A 23,126-nucleotide genomic window follows, 5' to 3' on the forward strand; every position below is an offset into this window, starting at 1 on the left:
CAATGCCAGACTGGCCGGAACGGGCATCAGGCTTTTTCTCTGGGAGCTGGAAAGGTGGGGCCAGTTTTGTTACCATAAAAAGACCTGCACATTTGCTTAAAGCTGCGCGTATACTGATAAACCATGAAGTGCACAATTGTCTCAACCTAGTATAAACTTATTTTCACTTGTACTTTAGTGGTTGTCTATTTACTTACTTATATACTATCGCGCAACCTTCTCTGATTGTCTTTAAACCTTACCTTTTGTCCTGAATTTTGACCTCCTGTCTTGAATTTTTGTCCTGAATTTTGACCCTTTGTCCTGAATTTTTACACTCACTCTCCTGAATTTGCACCCATGCCAGTTGGTCACTCTAGGCATCACAGCGACCAGCTCAGAATTAAGAAAGCTTGCACCGGAGGTCGCCGCTTCTCGGTGAAGGCGGCTTCACATTGGAACGCCCTTCCTCTACAACTACGCGCCAAATCTGGCCTTCTCCGCTTCTGAAAAACACTTAAAACCTTACTTTTCCCCAATTAATCCTTCTGTTCTACTCCCCCCCCCCTCAGAGTATCTTTCAATCTCAGCGCTGGGATGCCTTCTGGTAACCACGCGCTTTACAAAAACGACATACAATACAATACAATACCCTCCAGGTGCCAGTGGTTGGGGGGGGGGGCGGTGATCCTTGGCGTCCAGATGGAGGGGGCTACCAATGACAGAGGCGACAAGTGCAGGCGCCCTGCAACCCACTCATCACCACCACATGAAGGAAGAAAATAACCCGATCAGCTCGTCGGCCCAACTTCCTGAAAAAAACTTTCAGACACCATGGAAAGGCAGTAGCATTTGCTGTCTGCGAGTATGTCAATTTAGATTTGTACAATAAACCTATTTATAAAGGAAACTGCATTAAATGTCTGCCCCATCACGGTCACCACTCAGTGTCTTCAATCTCTTGTTCACCCCTCCTTTAAACCTCACGTCAACTCCTCTCCCTCAAATTCCGGGAGGGGGGGCTAATTCATGCAGCCAAAGCCATGTGCAGAGTGAAGATGCAGGGCCTCTAAGTAGGGGTGAAAACACAACAAAGCCTCATTACCAAGTAAATGGTCTTTTAAAGACCTGTGTGAAGTACTTGGGTGCGGCTGTGTGTGTGTGGTGTGCCGGGAAGCTGTCTCAGCCGGGCACACACATTCTTATAACATTCACACCCCTCAGAATGACAAATCACCACTTCTAGCTGCCTGGTCATGGCGTTGGAGTGGGAAGATGTGCAGAGCAAGGGGAAAGGGATGGTGACGCTTTTCTTTTGTAAAGGAATTTCTGCTGGCATCATAGCCCAGGGTTTGCTGTCTACGCACTTGTATAGGTGTGTATCCATACAAGTGCACAGACAGCAAACCATGGGCTATGACGCCAGCAGGAATGACTTTACAAAGGAAAGCGTCACCTGCACTGCCATCCCTTTCTCCCTGCTGTCTGTGCACTTGTATGGAATACACATCCATGGCACTGCTCACCAGATAAATGGTGAACAGGGCCATGGACATGTCTCTTTTTGCATCCAAGGGCACAGACGAAGAAGCAGAGGAGGCCCAGGCAAGGAGAATCCAGGAGACATTTGACCGACACCTATCTAGAAAGTGAGACCTTCGGGAGGGGCTGGATGCCAGGACGACAGTGCTGCTGATCAGCCCGACTCCACCGAATAGTATCAGAAGAGCAGGCAGCAGTTTTTAAGTAAGTTCCAGTAACTTTAATGCATTCTGCAGCATCACCAGCATTACCTACTGGCTGCATATCTAGGTTACAGTGTTTTAGACTTACATGCATGGAAACCTCAAGGAGGACAGTCCCCTCCGAATATGCAAATGTAGTGTAAGCTTGTAGGGGTAGATTTACAATCCCCTTGGGCCACTTTTGCGACACTTTTCCCATGTTAATAGTGACGCAAAAGTGGTGCAGGGGCTTGTTAATCTGCCCCATAGCGTTCAGCTTTTGGCATGCCAGTGGGGTAATTTTAGGGTTTAGGGTGGGTATGGGTTTTGGGGTGGCAGGGATAATTTTAGGGTCAAGGTGGGTATGAGTTTTGTGGTGCCAGGGATAATTTGAGGGTTCAGGGCGAGTATGGGGTTTGGGGTGCTAGGGGTAATGTTAGGGTTCAGGGTGGATATGGGTTTTGGGGTGCCAGGGGTAATGTTAGGGTTCAGTGCGGGTATGAGTTTTGGAGGGGCATGGGTAATTTTAGGGTTCAGGGTGGGTATGGGTTTTGTGGTACCAGGGGGTAATTTTAGGGTTCAGGGTGGGTATTGGTTTTGGGTTGCAAGGGGGGACATTTTAGGGTTCAGGGCGGGTATGGGTTTTGGTGTACCAGGGGGACAATTTTAGGGGTCAGGGCGGGTATGGGTTTTGGGGTGCCAGGGGGCTAATTTCAGGGATTAGGGAATGTATGAGTTTTAAGGGGGCAGGGTGTAATATTAGGGTTCATATGTGTGCTCTAATTGTTGTCCAGTTTCAAATGCAGAATTCACCTCTTTTTTTTTCCTCAGCTTGGCCTGAGCATTACCCGATCCTGAATGTCTGCCCTTTTAGCCCCGCCCCTATTGATTAACATTAGCCACGCCCCTTCATTTGCCAGGTTAGCGCCCCCCCTGGAAAAATTTCTGCGGATGCCCATGACTGTGGTGCCTGTCAACTTAACTTCTCAGCATGCCGAGAGTCACTAAGTCCATAGAGCCTGTAGGGACAGGCTGTGGCTGGTGTTATGGTGACTGCCACCAGCTGGGCTCGGCACGAAGTGAGCGGCACACTGGACCGGGGCGGACCGCTCAGTCAGCTAATGATTTTTTTGATGAGCTTCTTTTCTCTTGCAATTATACAGCCTGTGGCATATGATGCAACCTTTCTTAGAGTTTCTCATTGCTGAGATGGGTGTAATTGCTTATATTTATATGTTTCCCTTGTCTTTATTGCTTGATGTTGTTTGCCAGAAAGTGTCACTCATAGTGGTTGAAATGTCCCTCATATTTACACTGAAATTATGACAATGTCACACATAGCAATCTGAAACAGCTGCCACACATTCAGTTTGCAGCATTACAGTGACAGCTGAGACAACACAGATATGCGTGACAATGCATTTCAGTGCCATGAAGCGGAGCACCACACTGAAATGCGTTAGTCTAATGCCTGATGCGTGGTACTTGGCAAGACTGCGGAAGCCCGTCTGAGCATCATCATAATGAGGCCCTAAGTATAAGGGTTTCGAGTGAGAAATGTTTGATTACTGTCGATAGACCTTTTATAATTAAAAAAATGATATGTGGTAAAATGTTATTGCACATATTTTATGGCACGGTTGGTAGAAGTGTCGTTCGAAGTGTCACACATAAGAAATTAGCGCTATATAAAATTGCAACAAAAAAACAGAAATGTGACAGGACACATAATAAGCACACTATAAATTTGACATTTAATGAATGAAAATTGAAGACATTTGCAGTATTCTTCTTTGAGAACATGACAAACATTACCGTCTCTAATAAATACCGTTCTTCTATCACTTTGACTGTTAAGAAGTTGGTATTCGAGCCTGAGAGAGGGCGAACAACTCCCTTCAAAGATGGCCGCCGCAAAGATGTGTACATCAATGCGATAATATGGGCATGAATCACTGCTTACAGAGACGACTCGTGGCCCGGCGCTAACTGTTGCGTCACGGCCCGGGTCATGCCTCGCCAGGTGTAGCAACAACTGGAGGCGTCCATGGCAGCCACGAAGGAGCTGCGCGAAGTTCCGGAGTCTAGTGTGACGCCCGGTGCTCATTCTGAGCACATAAGACCCTGACTGCGTCCCTCCTGACAGCTTCCCCACCCGTTGTGCCCGAGCGCAGGAGGATGCGTCCAGTCCTCCCGTTCGAGGCCGTTCTAATCTTCTCCCTGGCAGGCTTGGTGTGGGCCGCCCTTCCGAAGGAGAAAACCTCTCAGCTGGCCGCTTCTCCCGCGGCTAGCAGCGGGGCCCGTGTGGCCAGCACCCCTGCCGCTGCCACTAAGAACAGCAGCGAGCCCCGCACTGACCTGAGCGCCGCCACAGAGAAGCTGCGCCCTGAGCACCGGCCTATGACCCAGCGAGCGTTGTCCGTGCTTGTGGTAGTCAGCGCTGCTGTCATCATCTTTTTCGTGATAAGGACCATCCGGTATGTGCTTAATGTGATTATTGACGTTGACAGTACACCATTTAATCTCCATATGAACACTATTCTCCTGTGACATCCAGTGTTTGTCAAATATTAGTGGGCAAACGGCAGTAGTTTCAAGACTCATCATTGACAGAGTTTAAGGTTTAACCTGGATTGTGTTCCTTAATTCATTAGAATTGTGGCTTTCCAATGACTAACGCCTCTAAGCAGTGATATGTGTTGAAACTGTAATTGATATCCCAGATTTTGCTAAGTCGTTGACTTTCCAGCGGTAACGCGATCACTTTACCGTTATATTGAGATAGTGGCCATCTCGTTTTTTTCCATCAGGCTCTCTACTTTCTTTTTTGGACTTTTATGTGTTGTGTAGTATTAAATTGCTGACAGCCTATTCAGACTGACATAACTTATAACTTGACTTGTAGGTAAAAAGCCCATAACTCGTAGTAGCATTCACGATACGTTGCCACACTAGATATCAACTCTAACATAATTTGATGACCTTAGTTTAAAACCTGTTGCCTAAGGATATTATACCGAAGAGGAGTTTATTTACAAGAGATTCCCTATCCTACCTATAGGAGAAGGTTATGGTGAATGCTACTGACCAGAGGCGCAACTAGAGCCACATTTCGGGGGGGGAGGGGCTCAAACTTTCAGCAATAGGCAGAGTGGAGCTGCAGGGGCTCTTGGAAGAGGTGAAACAACATCAAAGCCTCATTAACATGCACATGGTCCTTTAAAGACCTGTGAAGTGCTCGGGTGCGGCTGTGTATGTGCCCGGGAGCCGTCTGAGCCCGGGCTGCCACACGACGACGGACGGGGGGTGGGGAGCTGAAGCCCTTTGATTTCAATGGGTGTTGCGCGCCTGCTACTGACCCTCCTCCTGCAGTGCCTTTGAAGGGGTACCTCGCCATTAGTGCCCACATTAGGTGGGAACTGATGGAATCCCGTTCTGGCGGCTACAATGGTGTGTGTGTGTGTGTGTGTGAGACAGCCGCTCACCCTCCTAATGACGCAGGTGCCAGCAACGGTCACAACTCCGCTACATATATTCCAACAGGAAAAGCAATCCGGGAATTTCCAAATAATTTCCAGCAGCACACCAGAGGACAGGCACAATAATATATTTTATTTTGTCACATACAGAACAGCGCGTTTCGGCGAAGCCTTTGTCAAGTTATTTATAGACTCTCGTCTGGTCACCGGGTAAATCCGCTACGCTATATCACTCCAACTTACTTGTATTGTGTTACATCCAAAGAAAGGAATTAGCCTACTAATGGATACATATACGTGTTTGGAAAGGAGGAACACATGCTCACAACCCTCTCTTCAGATGGCAAGCTCAGTGTCTGGGGCGGGCTGATACGATCACTGTCCACATTAAAGGGAGCAATCCGGGGAGTTGTAAGTCCCATTGACAGACGCCTTTTGGTTAACTCAATCTCAGTGGCAACGATGTTCACAGCCCTTTACAGCATACTTTCTATAGCAGTAGGGGTACAAGAACTTGATATGGTGGTGCTTTTCCACATAGGGTGTTGCTCCTTTACACGTGATAATAGTAAAAATAGATGACTCACCATGATGGAATTTAGGAGATGGCGCTTGTCAGAGGGGTGGCCCTGCCCGGCCTCCTGCGGTCTCTGACGGGGGCACCCGGGCCCGCCCTGAGCCCCTGGAAACCTTTAACTGCGCCTCCTGGCACTCTGGTGATGCTGGCAGTTGCGCGACCGCGCTGGATTACCCAAAGGAGCCTTGGTAGTGCAGTTCTTACACCTGCTGCACTCCTGGTCCGCTCCTCCGCCCCTCAAGCTCTGGCCCCAACAGCAGGTAGACTGGCTGCTCTTGGGCTTGAGGCATGCTGCAACACTAACTGTGTGCAAATTGCCTCCAAGGTTATCGTTTAAATGTCATTCATAAGTTCAAAGACGCTTGACACGTGAAAGGGTACATGTTGTAGTTTGGTATCTGTAAACCTGCAGAGATCTTCGATAATATTGTGATTATGCCTGTATCTAGTCTGATCCTTTTATTATTAATCTTAATTTGTCGATTTTTGAATGTTAAATGGAGAAATGTAAAGGGATAAAAGACTGATCCAATAAGTAAATGTGGAAAAACCAATATGGAGGACGTCTGGGAAGCCTAAACAGAATATTATTTAGCACAAGCAGATAAAGGCCTTCCTACAGCATTACTGGATGCAGTAGTTGAGGCTATACTTAAGGTGGCAGGCCAAGTAGCTCCTGGGACGAGCAAAGGTATGAATGCAGCTAAACCCTATCACAGTTTACTTCAGTCCTCAAAAGAAGGGAATAAAATTGAGACGAAAGGAACGCAAATGGAAGAGGAAGTGTGAGTACTCCTTAAGAGAAATTCAAGGTCACTTTTTAAAGGACTATTACATCCTCAAAGAAACTAAAACAATATGCATTTCGCATAAATTAGAAGCATCTTCACATGTCCATAAATAACTATTTAAATTTGTTTATGATTTCTGCTATCCATCTGCTTTCCAGGGAGCACTTTGCTTCAGTAGGGATCAATGTGAGTTTCCATGGTATAAAACCTTTGCTGTGAATGATGTAGGAGATTTTTTTTTTATAGTGAAGATGTGTTTAAGGAGTTCCATTTGATTCTATATTTCCTACATTACTTTGAGTTGGAAGCATCATCTTGCACCACTGGGATAGTGTGTATGAATATTTAGCGTTTTACAAAGAGTCATTTGGGCAAATTGACCACATTTGGTTTCATACTTATCAAATGTTAAAAGGAATGTGTGGTGTGTGTGTGTGTATTGATATATATTAATTTCAAATTTCCACCTGGATGCTGCCGCTCCACAACCACTATTCTGACATTCAACATCACTTGATTGGATTCAACTTTAGCATGACAATGGTGGAATTTTTGGTATAATATCTCGCCCTGAATGGCTATATGCTGTGCTACCCCGGTCATACGTCAGTTGACCGCCTTGGGAGTAACTGGGTTGGAGGTGAATCAAAAACTTAATTGCCTTCTGTCTCTGACTGACTACCCCATCATCAAAATATGTATTTCATCTCCTAAATGTACCCATGACTCTTAATCTTTATTGAGACCTTTAGGCATCTTTGTCTGCAGCTTAATAACATACTTTGACTCCGGTTGCTTCAATTCCAGTACTCTATTGCCTACTCTTTCACACCTGGAAATTTGATCAAGACAAAAATATTTCAGAACATTTTGGTTGCTTCTATGCGTTATTTCAAAGTAGTTTGCCACTGGATAGGTCACATCATTTCTGGCAATCACCTGCACATGTTCTAATAAGCTCTTTTTTGCTGGGTGTATCGTGCTCAAAATGTATTTCATATTGCAGGGGCAAACTAAGCAATACACCACAACTTCAGAATTGCAGTTTGAAAATGTGTGTGTGTGTGAATATATATGTGTATGTGTGTGTGTATATGTATGTATGTGTATATATATATATATATATATATATATATATATATATATATCTATCTATCAAACAAAGGATTCCAGGAGACAAGGAATTCAAGCGAGCCCACAGCAGTTGCAGCAAAGGTTGGTTTATTTTTGGCAGAAAAGACGACTCGTTTCGACTACGTTCGTGGTCTTGGTCACATGACCCACGTCTCCATGGTGTAGTAATGTATAGGTGAGTAAACACACAGTCATGTTCATAGACATAGAAAACATAGGTATTTACATTCTGTTCGTGTCACAGACATTACGTAAATGAAAATGGTTATTTTTAAACAAGGTATAGTACATTTATACAAAAGCATAGTGTTGTTTTGTCTTGGACATTGTAATAAATGTTACATCACATATTGGTCAAATGGCATGACTTTGTGTGTATAAAATAGGGGTTGCTGTCATAGACATTTTTAAATGTAGAGTACATTAATTCTATTAGGCGGGTTAGTACGTCATTATATACTGGTACACAGTTAGTTCACAATACATTACATTTTCTTTGTACATGTTGCATCATTGTACTAGTAGTTTGCGTCAAGAGGAAGAGATTTAAGTGCTGTTGTGGTTTTGAGGAAAATCCTCTAGGTGTCGGTATAGTACCCGGGTGCGCTTAGTGTTTTTTTTGGTGACTTAGAGTTATGGACACGCGTCCTTCACTCCGGTGCTCTTAATTGTTTGCCGCGGTGGTGAACAAGCGCAGTTCGTAGTGCAGCACTCTCCTGTAGGATATAAAATCAGAACATTAGTGCTCAAGACACAATAAACTAAGTACGTGTTGACCTACGATTCACCAGTGACTGTATCTAAGGTTGCATATGGACAGTCCCCTAAGGTTAAAAACAAGTGGAAAGTGTTGTGCGGGAGATGTGAGGGGCGTGTGGGTTAAAAGGAGAGATAGGCAAAGAAACGGTGTGTTACAGCGATAAGGTCAACTAGAGAACATGGAGGCGCAAGGGCACTAGCTACAGATGACTGTACATCTCCTCATCCTGGTTCATGCCATTGGGAAACTTGGTCCCTGCCTGCAGTATGAATCGTGACTCCCTTTTACATAGAGCTGCAAGGCGATTGCCCCCTCTGGGATTGGCATTGACGCTGTCCAAAGCAAAGAATTTTGCCTTGGTCCAGTCTGCCTCGTGTTCTTTGGCAAAGTGTCTTGCTGTGCTGTAACTGTTGTCCCTATTTGTAATTGCGCGCCAGTGTTCTAGTATACGTTTCTTGACAGCAAAAGTGGTAGACCCTATGTACCATAGACCGCAGGGACACACAATCACGTAGACAACGTACTCGGTATTGCAGTTTATGAGTAGGGGTATTTTCCAATTGGTTCTTGTTCTCTCTAGGGTGACCTCTGTGACATTGGAACTGTGTTTACACTCTTTGCAGTTACCGCATTTTCGGAACCCCTTAGTCTGATGTAACCAGCTAGTTTTTCGTACTTGGAAATGACTCTGCACTAACATATCTCTAAGAGATTAATTTCTTTCGTATGTGACTGAAGGTCTGGTTCCTATTTCATTTCTGAGGATGGGATCTTGCCTTAAGATGTCCCATCTGTTCTTGAGGATATTGCGGATCTGATTAGAATTACTGCAGAATTTCGTGATTAATCTAATCTGCTGTCTATTCTTGTTCCCCTTCTCTTGTGTGGGTCTCTTGGGAGATGGGCTGTTTCTGAGTGCCTGGTCCCTGTCTATGCCACATACTCTGGTCTCTGCTTGGTGAAGTGCCTTCTTCGAGTATCCCCTCTCCTTGAATCTCAGTTTCATTTAGTTTCTGGTGTCTTCATAGGATTCCTGAGTGCTACAATTACTCCTGGCTCGCAGAAACTCACTGTGTGGGATACCCCATCTGAAGCTAGGGGGGTGGGCGCTGTTGGAGTGTAGGATTGAATTCCCCGCAGTAGATTGGTGTTGATTCTCCCTCTTTCTACAGTGAGCCTGAGGTCTAGAAAATCAATTTGTTTTTGGCTGTAGTGTCTGGTGAAGCGCAGATTGACATCATTAGCATTTATACAGTCAATGAACAGATTAAGCTCAATTTCTGATCCTTTCCACACAAAAAAAATCATCTATGTACCTCAGCCATTTGTGCACATTGAGTGCCCATTTTTCTGTTCGGTCGTTCCAAAGCACCTGCTTCTCCCACCAGCCTACCAAGAGATTGGCATAGCTTGGGGCGAAGCAGGTGCCCATGGAAGTCCCTTGCAGCTGTTTGTAGTGGGTGTTGTCAAACATAAAAACATTTTCCTTTAGACAGACAGAAATCATTTCAAGTAGCATTGTTGTGTGGCGGAGATATTCTACTTTGCGATCCCTTAGGAAGAACCTGCATGCTTTTAGACCATCCTCATGTTTTATACTTGTGTATAGTGCTTCCACATCTAAACAAACAAGCCAGTCCCCTTCCCCCATCACAACATTTCTTGTTTTGTGTAGGAAGTCAGTTGTGTCGCTTGTATATGAGTTCAGTTCTTTGACATAGGGGAATAGGAAGTGATCTATGAATGTGCTGGTTCTTTCTAGCAGGCTATTTTTAGACAAAACTATGGGTCGTCCAGGTGGGTTTCTCTCACTTTTGTGGACTTTGGGCAGGAGATACAGTGTGGGAGTGGTTGGTGTCTTGTTGGTGAGAAATTGTGTCTCATCCCAGCTGAGGAGCCCCTCTTCGTGCCAGTTCTTTAACTTTGCATGGTATGAAACTGTAAGGGTGTTAAGGTATTTCCTGTCTACTTTAGCGTAACAGGTTCTATCATTGAGCAGGCGATACGCCTCCTTGAGATATAGCTCTCTGGGTAGTAGGACAATATTCCCACCCTTATCTGAAGGTTTTATTACGATGTTGTTATCTTTTTGCAGGTCACTCAGGGCTTCCCATTGGGCTTTCGTGAGGTTCTTTTTGGTATTGGAATTTCCTATAAGGGAAAGTAGGTCGTTGGCCACTAGCTCGCTAAATATATCTATGTTGTCCCTGGGTAGTATGGGAATACACTTAGATTTGCATCTAAAGTCAGTGTGGGGGGTGTGTCCTGTTGCTACCCCTAAGTTCTCTTGGATGCCACTCGCACTCGGGAGGTCAAAGGGATCAAGGTTCGTGGATGGGGTGTCGTGGTCTGTTTGTGCAGCTAAGTCAGTCATGGCTTGCAATGCTGGGACATCCGTGATGGTTATTCCTATATCATTCGTTAGGGTAGGAGGTGTGCTGAGTCCTGTTTTGTTTCTTTTGTTTGCATGCATTTTGCATAGTTTTAACTTTCGCTCAAATTTATACAGATCCACCCTCACTTGTGCATAATCAAACCCTTTGTCTGGACAGAAAGATAAACCCAACTCAAGTACTTCGTTTTCTACATTGGTTATATATATATATATATATTTGTGTATGTATGTGTATGTATGTATGTATATATATATATATAATAAAATAAAAACTCTGTTGCTTCATCTCCATGCAAGAACGGATACGGACCACAGAATTGGTGCAAAGTTATTTATTGTAAGTGCAATATGTCGCCATGACGCGGTTCCGCCCCTCCACGGGCCTTGATCACATGACGCAGTCAGGCATTTTGCATTGGCTTTTAAAGTGACTAGAGCGAGTGTGATGATTGCCATATGGTGCTAGAACATGATTAGCATTGAAGAAAGACTATCAAATGAATCCCATCGAGTCTTACTTGTTCAACAATAACACATTGATCACCATGAGACAATAAAACCGATTTAAAAAAAAAAACATACTTTTTTCATAAAATTAGGCCAGTTAAAAAATTCAAATTCATGATATAATTTCAAATACGCTAGAACAATTGTTTATAAAATAATGTTGTTAGTGCAAAGTGTGCTTAAAGTGCTGAGATAAAATAAATTAAATAGACCACTTGACCATTAATAGCCAGTAATAAAGTAATCTGCCAAACTGTCTGTGTAAATACACACGTGAAAAAATGCCACAAATAGATAGTAGCTATATATATATATATAGATAAGGTACTGGAGCCCCAGTTAACCTTGTTCTGAGCATATAAGTAAAGTGGTCCTCCCTGAATCCATATATATGGTACTAGTTATAACCAAATGGTTACACAGATATTGCGGTTTAAATTCCCTGTTTCGTTGTCTGTTGTCAGTTATTGTGGATCAGTACAGTATTATTGGATGTGATTAGAATGTGGAAAATAAAGTGTCAACCTGAGTCCTACCGACACTTCCTAGTCCACATACACAAATAAATAAATACATAAGTAGTAAATATCATATAAGCAAGGCAATGCAATCCAAATAGATCAAACTTGCTTAAATATTCATATATGCTTCAAATAAATATGTATATAAAAACCACAAAAATGTCAATTAATAATCCGATAAATACACCTACACAATCTACAATGATCATTACACCAATAAATATTTTAATAAATTGTTTCTAAGAATCACAGTATAAATAAATCAACGTGGTTCAATATTTAAAGACTTGTAAAAAGATCCTCTGTTATATTCAGACCTGATGAATGTTTTCTATTGAGTTCCAAAATATATCTAGTCTCCAACTGACGTAATTTGTGTTCTCTATCGCCACCCCTCCTACTTGCTGGAACTGAATCTATAACAAAATACCTGAGGTCTTTGCTTTTGGACCCATGTTTGTTTTTTAAGTTGCGTGCCACAGGATATGTGTTATCTTGGTTGTTGATTGCCCTCAAGTGCTGTAATATTCTTTTGTGCACTCGTAATTTAGTGCTTCCTACATAAAGTAGGTTGCACGGGCATGATAAAACATATACTGCAAACTCTGTCTTGCATTTAAGTAGTTTAGTGATTTTGTTTTCTCTCACTGAAGGGATTTATAAAGGTGGTTCTATTTTCTCCCTGTTGACATGCCTTACATGTTTTGCATTTGAAAAAAACAGTATGGGTTTGTAACCAATAAGTTGTCTCAATGACTTCAGGACTAGTTTTAACTAAGTTATCCCTCATGGAATTACTTCTGCTGTAGGTTATGGATGAGCTCTTGGGTAGTTTAGGGCTAATCACCGGATCATTGAGAACCAAAGGCAAGTTGCGAGATATTATGGATTGGATTTTTTTAAATTGTTGGCTATACTGGATTATAATCCTAAACTCCATTTTAGTATCAGCGATCTAAGTTACGGCTATGTTTGATTTTGTTTGTTCAGTAGTAAATCATACCTACTCCTGCACATAGATTTGTTAATGGCACTGTTAATTACCTGTTCTGAGTATCCCCGTTCTCTAAACCTCAGTTTACTTTCTGCCTGGGCTTGTATTAGATCTCTTTCTTTACTGTGGATACGCCTCAGCCGAAGCATTTCTCCATAGGGGATACTGGTCACAAGATGTTTATCATGGGAGCTACTGGCGTGAAGTGTAGAGTTTCCAGCTGTTTTCATACGAAATAATGTTGTTTCTATTTTGTTATCTTCTATGTACACCTCAGTGTCAAGGAAACTCAATGTTGATGCGCTAATGCTTGCAGTAAAATGTAAATTCAATTAATTTACATTAATAGCTTGTACAAACTCTTGAGCCTCATCAGCATTGCCGTCCCATATGATGAACAAGTCATCAATAAAACGCAGCCATAACTTTACATTGGTTGCCATTGTCACCTGGTGTTCCGTTCTGAGGACCAGCTCCTCCCACCAGCCTATGTGTAAACACGCGTAGCTGGGAGAGACGCTGGCCCCCATCGCCACACCCCTAGTTTGTCTGTAAAGTAGGTTATTAAACATGAATATGTTGTTTCTAAGACAAAAATCAACCATCTCAATCAACATTTTTTTGTGATCTTCCATGTTGCCCATTGTTTTGTCCAAGAAATAGTCAAGTGCTCGTAATCCATCGGTATGTTTTATGCTTGTGTAAAGCGAACAGACGTTGAGTGCGATGAATAAATAATCTTGTTTCCATTCAAAGTCCTTGATTTTCCTCAGAAAATCACTAGTATTGCTTACGTATGACGGTAGTGCCTTGACCAAATTTTGTAAAAGAAGGTCAACGTATTGTGATTTGTGTTCAAAACATCCATTTCTCGCCAATATTATAGGTCTACCAGGTGGATTTACACCGTCTTTATGAATCTTGGACAAATAGTAGATGTATTCATTTGATATAGACTGACGTCTCCGAATTCTTTCAATTTTTCTTACAGCTTTCCTCATAGAGATCTTTAGTATCTCATAAGCTATATTTTTCCCCAATGTTTCATAATCGGTTGACTCTAGGTTGCTGCATTTCACAAGGCAATGTGTTGGTTGTCCTTTTGTGGTAGAGCGGAAGAAATGTATCGCCAAGAATATTTTAAGATAATCTGACTGTTTGGCTAAGACTTGGAATTTCATAATAATCAGTCCTTCCTAGGAGATAAGAACTATTGTGTGGAGCCTTTGTGTGTGTGTGTGTGTGTGTGTATTACTAAATGATGTGAGATTAATTTCCTTGATTAAGGCACTGCAGCAGTGAATTTAAAATTAACAAAGTGTGTTAAGTTAACACAAATCAGTCGCAAATGATGTAATTCGATATGTATCGCAAACCTTTCAAAATGTAGAGGGACTTAGCCATGTCTGGAATTCACCTTCAGTTGTTGTACAGTGCCCATTTTATGGTTTCTTGTTTTTCTGCCTGTGCAGCTTGAGGTAAAATGTTTCCTTCAGTGTTTTTGTGACACACTCTTAATTGAAGCAGCTTTAAGGTCATGTCTCTCTTGTATCTCAAAGTGTATTCTTTCTCCTGTTTCTAGTGTTCATGGAAGAAGAAGCAGAGTTCAGCTGCATCTTTGTAAGGCCACTTCCTCTTCTTATGGAGGTTGTGTATGTAATTTAAAATGTACCTGTATTTTTTCCAGTGATTACAATACAGGTGACCCTTGACCCTGTCACCAGGTAGGTCGCCCCCCTCAGCCGCCACACGGTCATCCTGTGCCGCTGTCTCGCTGCCGCTACCTGCTGTGTCCTGACCGCCTGCTCCAGCTCCACGGCTGGCCTTGTTGGTTGGCCTGTGCTTGTTACTTTCTGATTCCACTTTGTTGCCACTGATTGTTTTTTTCATACTGCTTACTGTCGCTACTGGTGCCCTCTGTGCCCTCTCCCCCCCTACCCCCTTTTGCTTTTTATGTCACCCCCCACCCGCTCCCCTCCCTCGCGCTTTCCTGCCGCTGCTTCCCTTGTGGCCCCGCCCCACTGGTGCCCCATTCGCCGCCCCGCTCCCTCCTCCCAGCTGCTCCTCCCTCTCACAACCCCTCATATGTAGGCCGCGCAGCAGACGTGCCGCTGGCGTGCCAAAGGCAAGCCCGTCTGCGCCCAGCGCCAGAACCCCTCTCCCCGCCGAAACCAAGAAACCCGACTGAGTTACGACACCACCACCCTCCACGCACTCAACACCGGCCTACCATCTGCCTGCTACCGAGCCACCCCGAAGCGCACCCACGGACCCTTCTCCTGCCAAGTCTGCAAATTCACCTGCGTCCGAAACTGCACCCCATCGTCCGGACCAGGCAACAACAACAACCACCTCAAGTGCATCCTGCTCAACACCCTCTCTGTTCGCAAGCACGCTGTCGAACTTTGGGACCTCCTCGACACAACAGCACCAGACGTCGCCTTCCTCACGGAAACCTTGATGAACGCCTCCTCTGCCCCCGACATCGCCATAGCCATCCCGGATGGCTACAAGATCACTCGAAAGGACTGCGTCAACCAAACCGGAGGAAGAATCGCCATCATCTACAAGAACACCATCAACGTCACAACCAACTCCGAAGACGCCCTCACCACGCCGAACACCTACACTTCCAGATCCACACCGACCCCAAGAACACCCTCAGAGGAACCCTCATATACAGACCCCCGGGCCCACGCACACAATTCAGCGAAACCATAGCCGACTTCATCAGCCCGCATGCCCTCGCGTCAGCAGACTACATCCTCCTAGGGGACCTGAACTTCCACCTGGAGAACAACAACGACAACAACACCACCACCCTGCTCGACAACCTTGCCGACATCGGACTCAAGCAACATGTGAACACCCCCCACCCACACGCTCGACCCAATCTTCTCTGCCAGCTGCCACGTTACCTTCAGCCACTCCACCGGACTACACTGGACCGACCACAGCGGCATCCATTTCACCTTTAAGAAGACCACATCCCACCACTACCCGCAACAGATCCCCCGCAGATGCTAGAGCAAAGTCACCACAGACCAGCTAACCACATCACGGAGCCAGAACCCACCAATCGACACTGCTGACACCGACGCAGCCCGCAACCTCATACAGTGGATCATCTTCTGCGCCGACACCCTTGCGCCACTGAAGAACCCTCAAGGCAAGCCCGGCAACAGGAAAGCCACATGGTTCACCGACGACCTCAAAGAATCGAAAAAATCCTGCCGAACCTGGCGCCGCGAACAGACGACAGAAAACCTGACAGCCCTCAAGATCGCCACCCGCAAACACCACCAGCTGATCCGCACCACCAAAAAGACATTCAAAGAGTGGCTGGACAACAAAATACACAACAGCAAGGAACTCTTCAGCATCGTAAAAGAGCTCTCCAACCCCAGCGCCAGCAGCAACATCACACCGTCGCAAGACCTTCGCAACTCCCTCGCCACGTTCTTTCACCGCAAGATCGCCGACATACACAACAGCTTCGGCGCCCAGACTCTGCCCCCAGCCACCAAACCAACGCCCCCTACAACCACCCTCGGCGCTAGGACTCCCATCAGCACTGAAGACACCACCCACGTTATGAACACCATTCACTCCGGCTCTCCTTTCGACCCATGCCCTCACCACATCTTCAACAAAGCCGACACCATCATCGCACCCCACCTCTGGAACGTCATAAACAACTCCCTCACGTCCGCCACCTTCCCAGAGAGCTGGAAGCACGCAGAGATCAGCGCCCTACTGAAGAAACCCACAGCGGACCCTAAAGACCTCAAGAACTTCCGCCCCATCTCTCTTCTACCCTTCCCTGCAAAAGTGATTGAGAAGACCGTCAATAAACAGCTGACCGCATTCCTCGAGGCCAATGGCTACCTCGAACCATCCCAGTCCGGATTTCGAGCCAACCACAGCACCGAGACCGCCTCATCGTAGTCACCGACGACATCAGGACCCTGCTTGACAATGGGGAAACAACTACCCTCATCCTCCTAGACCTCTCAGCCACCTTTGACACAGTCTGCCATCGCACCCTAATAACCCGCCTCCACAACGCCGGGATCCAAGGTAACGTCCTGGACTGGATCACCTCGTTCCTCTTTGACCGAACCCAGAGAGTACGCCTCCCTCCCTTCCGCGGCCACCGAGATCATCTGCGGCGTACCCCAAGGCTCGTCGCTCAGCCCAACCCTCTTCAATATCTACATGAGCCCCCTCGCCGCCATCGCACGCAAACACACCCTCAACATCATCTCGTATGCTGACGACACCCAGCTGATTCTCTCCCTCACCAAAGACCCAGCCACCGCCAAATTCAACCTCCAGGAAGGAATGAAAAAAGTCGAGGAATGGATGAAACTTAACCGTCTGAAATTGAACTCAGACAAGACTTAGGTCCTCATCCTCGGACCTTCCCCATCCGCCTGGGGCGACTCCTGGTGACCCACAGAACTGGGCACCGCTCCGACACCCACGGACCACGCACGCAATCTGGGATTCATCCTGGACTCCTCTCTCACGATGACCAAGCAAGTCAACGCCATCTCATCCTCATGCTTCAACACCCTGCGCATGCTCCGAAAGATCTTCCGGTGAATCCCTACTGGAACTAGAAAATCGGTCACCCAGACCCTCGTCACCAGCTGACTAGACTACGGGAACTCCGTATACACAGGAACCACAGTCAAACTTCAGAAAAGACTCCAGCGCATACAGAACGCATCCGCACGACTCATCCTCGACATCTCCCGCCACAGCCACATATCTGACCACCTGAGAGACCTGCACTGGCTCCCCGTCAGCAAAAGGATCACGTTGAGCCTCCTCACCCACGCACACAAAGCGCTCCACAACATAAGCCCCGAATACCTCAACAACCGCCTCACATTCCACACTCCGCCCTCGCCACCGTCCCAGGGATTCGCAGAACCACCAACGGAGGAAGATCATTCACTAAAAAAAAACATTTTATTGTGATTCAGCTTGAGTGATTGAGCACAGGGAGTTTTGTGGAAAACAATGAAAAATTTCCTAGCTAACGTAACGGAGGCGAGGATTATTCTCATCTTTCTTCTCTTTATTGAACAGCAGCCATTTGAAGTCAAACAACAAAAACACTATTCCCAAGAACCATAGGGAATAACTAACAAAAACAATGGAGAGTCCATGGCTAGAGTGTCCCACCCTCTGCACCAATCACAGGCTCCCATGGCACTGATAGTTTCTTGTTCCTGTCTATTACTCCTCTTTCTTCACTCGGTCAACCATCTCGGACACGTCAAGAATCCTGTTTATTGGAATCTCCTGCAAAGAGCAAAGGCATAACATCAGAGACGGAAATGTTTAAGGATTAACCCTGTGGAAGAGAATACTCAAGACAAGCATAATAAACTGTCAACCAAGCGAATCAAAGAAGACCAGATTTACTTACTCCAATACGAGGGATGGAAAAACAGCAAGGGCCTTGTACCCTGGGCGGGATAATCCTCGCCTCCGAGTCCTTAAAAGAATTGAAACTTTCGGTTACGCTAGCTAGGAAATCTTTGATTCTATGTCAGGACCGGAGGATTATGCTAGTTTTAAAGCTTGCTCACCACCACGTGAGCCATATCAATAACCGGTTTGAAGTAAAACCGGTTAAAGGTAGAGTCTGAAGACCAATCTGCTGCGTTCAGAATGTCTTTCAGACATGCTCCCAGGGTAAATGCTTTTGAGGCCATGGCTCCTCTAGTAGAGTACGCATGTAAGTCAACCCCGGCTTCGTGCATCTCCCACCTTACCCAACGAGCAATCGTGGGAGAGGACACCGCCTTGTGAGGCTTCTTAAACGAAATGAGCAATTGACGTTCCCCAGGAGGACGAAACTCCTCCGACATCTCCTCATATGCTTTAAGGCAAGAAACTACACAGAGCTTAGGGGAATCTGGAAACGCGGGATAAGAAATGGATTTCGTCCCATGCGTCTACGAATAGTAAAAGTCACCCCTGTAGGAGAAAAAATCCTACCCGAGACATCCAGGGCCTTAACATCTGAGAGCCCCCTGCAAGAAACCAGGCAAAGCAGCATGGCTAACTTCGTGGACAGTTCCTTCCTAGAAAGGAATCTATTGGGTTGCCAGGAAAGCAGCATGTTCAAAACCCTATTCACATCCCATAACTGGGAGTAACGCGGTTCAGCAGGTAAAGGGAGACGAATACCCCGTCGCAAGCGACAGACCAAGAGATGCTCCCCAACCAGTGAGCCATCCACCATAGCATGCCCAGCAGATATAGCGGAGCGAGAGGCATTGACAGTTGGATACACCAAACCCCCCTCTGCTAGAGAGGCCAAGAAGTTTAAGACAGCGGTCACATCTGCTGCCACAGGATCGATTCTCCGTCGCAAACACCAATGACTCCACCATCCCCAGGAGAAGCAGTATCTTTTGACGGTACTGTCTGCCCAGGCTTTGGTCATGAACCCCGCAGCCGGTTCTGAAAGGCCCAGGACCGCCCATCGTCCCCTGTAATCCGCCATGCCATCAGGGTCAGAGAACCTTGCTCGATCAGAGGGTGAGGATTCCCTGACGGATCGAGGAGAAGAGTCGGAAACAGGGGGAGTAGGATTGGAAAATCCCAAGAAAGTTCCAGAAGAACGGGAAACCAGACTTGCGATCTCCAAATCGCCGAAATGAGCACCACATCCACCCATTGACGCCACACCTGGGCTGTCACTCTCGTGATCATGGCAAACTGGGGAAAGGCATAGCCTGCTTCCTCCTTCCAGTTCTGTAGAAACTCCTCGGACTTCTCCGCCGGGGGATCCGGCTTCCAACTGAAGAACCGAGGAAGCTGGTGATCCAGGCGGGAAGCAAAAAGGTCAACCGAGAAGGGACCCCAGAAGTCTTGGAGATCCATGAACACTCCCGGATAAAGCTTCCGGAGACTTAGATCGTGGAAATGATGAGATTGGTAGTCTGCCACCTGGTTGTTCTGGCCCGGCAGGTATTTGGCTGTGACCGAGACCTGATGATCCAGGCAGTACTGCCAAAAGTTTGCTGCAAGGTCTGAAAGAGCTTTGGAAAGCAAACCTCCTAGGTGGTTGATGTACCGGAACGCAAACCTCCTAGATGGTTGATGTACCGGACCGCCGACACATTGTCCATCTTGAGAAGGACACAGGAGTGGATTGAGTCCCTGGTCCAACACTGTATCGTGAACGAGCCCGCCAAGAGCTCGAGACAATTGATGTGTAACTTCTGCTCTGACGGAGACCCCACACCGCCTGTGGCGAAGGCACCACACCTCGCGCCCCAGCCGGACCTGCTCGCGTCGGACTATATAACAATATCTGGCGTGGAACGGAATATAGCTCGTCCGTTCCAAGCCTCCATGTGCGAGAGCCACCATTGGAGCTCCTCCCTGGCGTCTGATGAGAGAATGAGTTTGTGAGCATAAGACCGACCCTTGCGCAGGTGTGCCGCCTTGAGATGTTGGAGGGCTCAGTGGTGGAGAGGCCCCAGGAAGGTTGCCTGAATGGAGGCTGACAAAAGGACGATGATGCGAGCCAGCTGATGGAGAGATATCCGGATTTCATGACACATTTTCTTCATCTTGCGAGAGGCAAGACTGAGGGTGGACTCCACAGAGTCTATCCGAAACCAGAGAAACAGAACTGTGTGAGACGGAATCTGGGTAGATTTGGTTTCGTTGATCACAAACCCGAGACTCTAAAAAAGATCGACCACCATCTGAAGGTGACGGGAGAGTGTTTTTGGGTCCTGGGCTATCAGTAGAATGTAGAACGCTTTCCCCCATCCGGCTTATCCACCAAAAATAGGTTGCTGAGGAAACCATTGGGATGAGGAATGGTTTCTACATTAGCCTCTTTTTCCAGCAGAGAGTGCACTTCCTGATCGACCAGAGCGGAGTCTGCTTTGGAAAAACAAAGCGTACAGGGTGCCACGGGAGTCCCGAGGAACTCTATGTGGAAGCCCCCCACTGTCTGTAAGACCCAGGTGTTTCCGGTGATGGAATTCCAAGTTGGGAAAAAATGCGCGAAAAGGCCCCCCACCTTTAGAAGGGAAGAAGGGAGAAAACTCGCTGGAAGAACTGGAGATGCTGCCGCCTCTTGCTCCTCTGTTCTTGCCCCGCCGGCCTTGGGGGGGGGGGGATAGAAATTGTTAAAGCAGGACTGGTCTTGATATTGCTCGTGACCGGAGCCTTGCCCCCTGTGCTGATTGGGACGACTGGACGAGCGGCCCCTTCCTCATCCGGCCCCTCTGAAAACCCGAGGGCGAAACACCTTCCTGGTGGAGGGCTGCGCCCGGTCCAGGGAGGTAAAGGTATTAACAAAGCAACCCAATTCCTTTATAAAGGGTTCGCCAAAGAGGATGCCCTGCGTCACTGAGCCCGCCTCTGAATCAGCTAGATCCCCCCCAACTTTGGGTCCACCTTAATCAGGAGGGATCTACGCCTTTCGGTGAATATAGCACAATGGGTTCCCTAAAAACACCACCACTCTCTGAGCCAGTGAGATGCTCGGGGGAAATTAGCAATTCAGACGTTTTGGCTTCCTCCGCCATGTCTAGGATCTTAGTAACGGGGCGCAGGATATCCAGGAGTTTGTCCTGGCACGCCCACCAGGACCTGTTGATGCCCTTCTTAGGATCCTTGATGAGTTTCTGAAGGAAAGTGGCCATCCTCTGGTCAATATTTGGTGTAGCTTCATAAAGCATGAGCACGGGTGGTTTTGTCAGTGACACCAGAAGCCCAGAGATAGCTTTTTGTACTTAATCCGACTGCATCTCATATTTAATCTTTTATTGTATGTGACGGTGATGTTGCCAAGCCTCTCTGTGGCATGCTACAGCCTTAATATAAAGTGTCAGGAATTCTCGACAAAAGAAAATGCATATCTAGTCCTGCTCTCCTAATATGTTAATCATTTTACTGTAAGACTTTATTTGAAATGCCCAATATGTCGCTCCCTTTTAAGAGAGAATCTATATTACTCTCCTTTTATAGTTCATTCAGGCAATAGTAATGAGAAAAATACAATTCTGTAAACCAATATAGAGTAGAGGAAGCCGTATTATGTAATTTAGTACAGGCTAAAGTAATAGGAGTAATTTTACTTTACAGGGTGAAGTAACCAAAGTAGTCTCTTCCTATTAGGTAAACCAATATAATCAATTATCAAACTAATCTCTTGTAATCCTACCTGGGCTAAAGTGACCAGAATAACTTTATCTAACACAAAGTAAGCACAGCAGTTTATATTTGTACTCTAAAGCAAGGTAAAGGAAACATCATCAGTATTCTTAGGCAGGGTGGAGTAATTAGGGTAGTCTGTTTCTGATGCCTAATGAATGGTAAAGCAGTTTGTCTGTTTCTCTAGTCTAATCGTTGCACAGCAAACCTGTAATGTCCGTAATCCAGAAAAGGATAAAGATAGTGGAGGTATCTAATGAAGTATTGAGTATCGGCTGTTGATCTAATGCAGAGTCTAGTAATCTCAGTAAACTCCCCTATAATGTAAGGCAGAGTAACCAGAGGCGCAACTAGAGCCAAATTTCGGGGGGGGGGGGGGCTAAAAAAAAAATTCGGGGGGGGGGGGCTGAACCTTTAATCAGTAGGCAGAGTGAAGCTGCAGGGCCTCCAACAAGGGGTGAAACAGCAAGGCCTAATTAACATTCAAATGGTCTTTTAAAGACCTGTGAAACGTTTGGGTGTGGCTGTGTGTGTGCCCGGCATCTCTCTCATCCCGGCTGCCACACCCGACGGGGGGGGGGGGGGGGGGGGGGTGCTGCAGCCCGGTGAGTCCAATGGGTGTTGCGCGCCTGAGAGTAACCCAGAATTCTCCTGCAGTCTACTTTTTTCCCCTCAGCTGAATGTTGAATTTGTGCTGCTCACCGAGATGTTGACCATGTTATTCTTTGAAGTGAGTACAAGTACTTTGCTTCCTATTATTTGGGGCAGTGTACTAGGTATCTCATTTTGTTTGCTCTGCATCGGCAGTGTACTAGGTATCTCATTTTGTTTGCTCTGCATCGCAGGCTAAATCTTAGACTGATCCAATATGGCTCTCCTTTACATGTTTGTGCCTTAATCTTTCAATCTTTGGTGAATCTGCTGGGATTTCAGCGGGTTGTTAATTACCGGTACTTAGGCATGTTAACTGTGATTAGGTACTGTGGTTGTAGGATGAAGTTACGGTGAAGCAGTCCGTAGCATTTTAATTTTGTTTTGTGTCTGTGGTTCTCTGAGATGTA

At 46.1% G+C, this 23,126-nt stretch overlaps 1 protein-coding gene across 1 annotated transcript in view; it reads left to right on the forward strand.

Annotated features, from left to right (window-relative positions):
* Positions 1 to 3,677: 3,677 nt before the first annotated feature.
* Positions 3,678 to 23,126, forward strand: part of FAM174A (family with sequence similarity 174 member A) — an 86,384-nt gene continuing 66,935 nt past the window's right edge. Inside the window, exon 1 of the mRNA XM_078675439.1 lies at positions 3,678 to 4,180. Coding sequence (XP_078531565.1) covers positions 3,882 to 4,180 — 299 coding nt within the window. The 5' untranslated portion in view covers positions 3,678 to 3,881. The remainder of the gene's footprint in view (positions 4,181 to 23,126) is intronic.

This window comes from Lissotriton helveticus, chromosome 2_1, assembly GCF_964261635.1.
Source record: "Lissotriton helveticus chromosome 2_1, aLisHel1.1, whole genome shotgun sequence".
In the NCBI taxonomy this organism is placed as follows: Eukaryota; Metazoa; Chordata; class Amphibia; order Caudata; family Salamandridae; genus Lissotriton; species Lissotriton helveticus.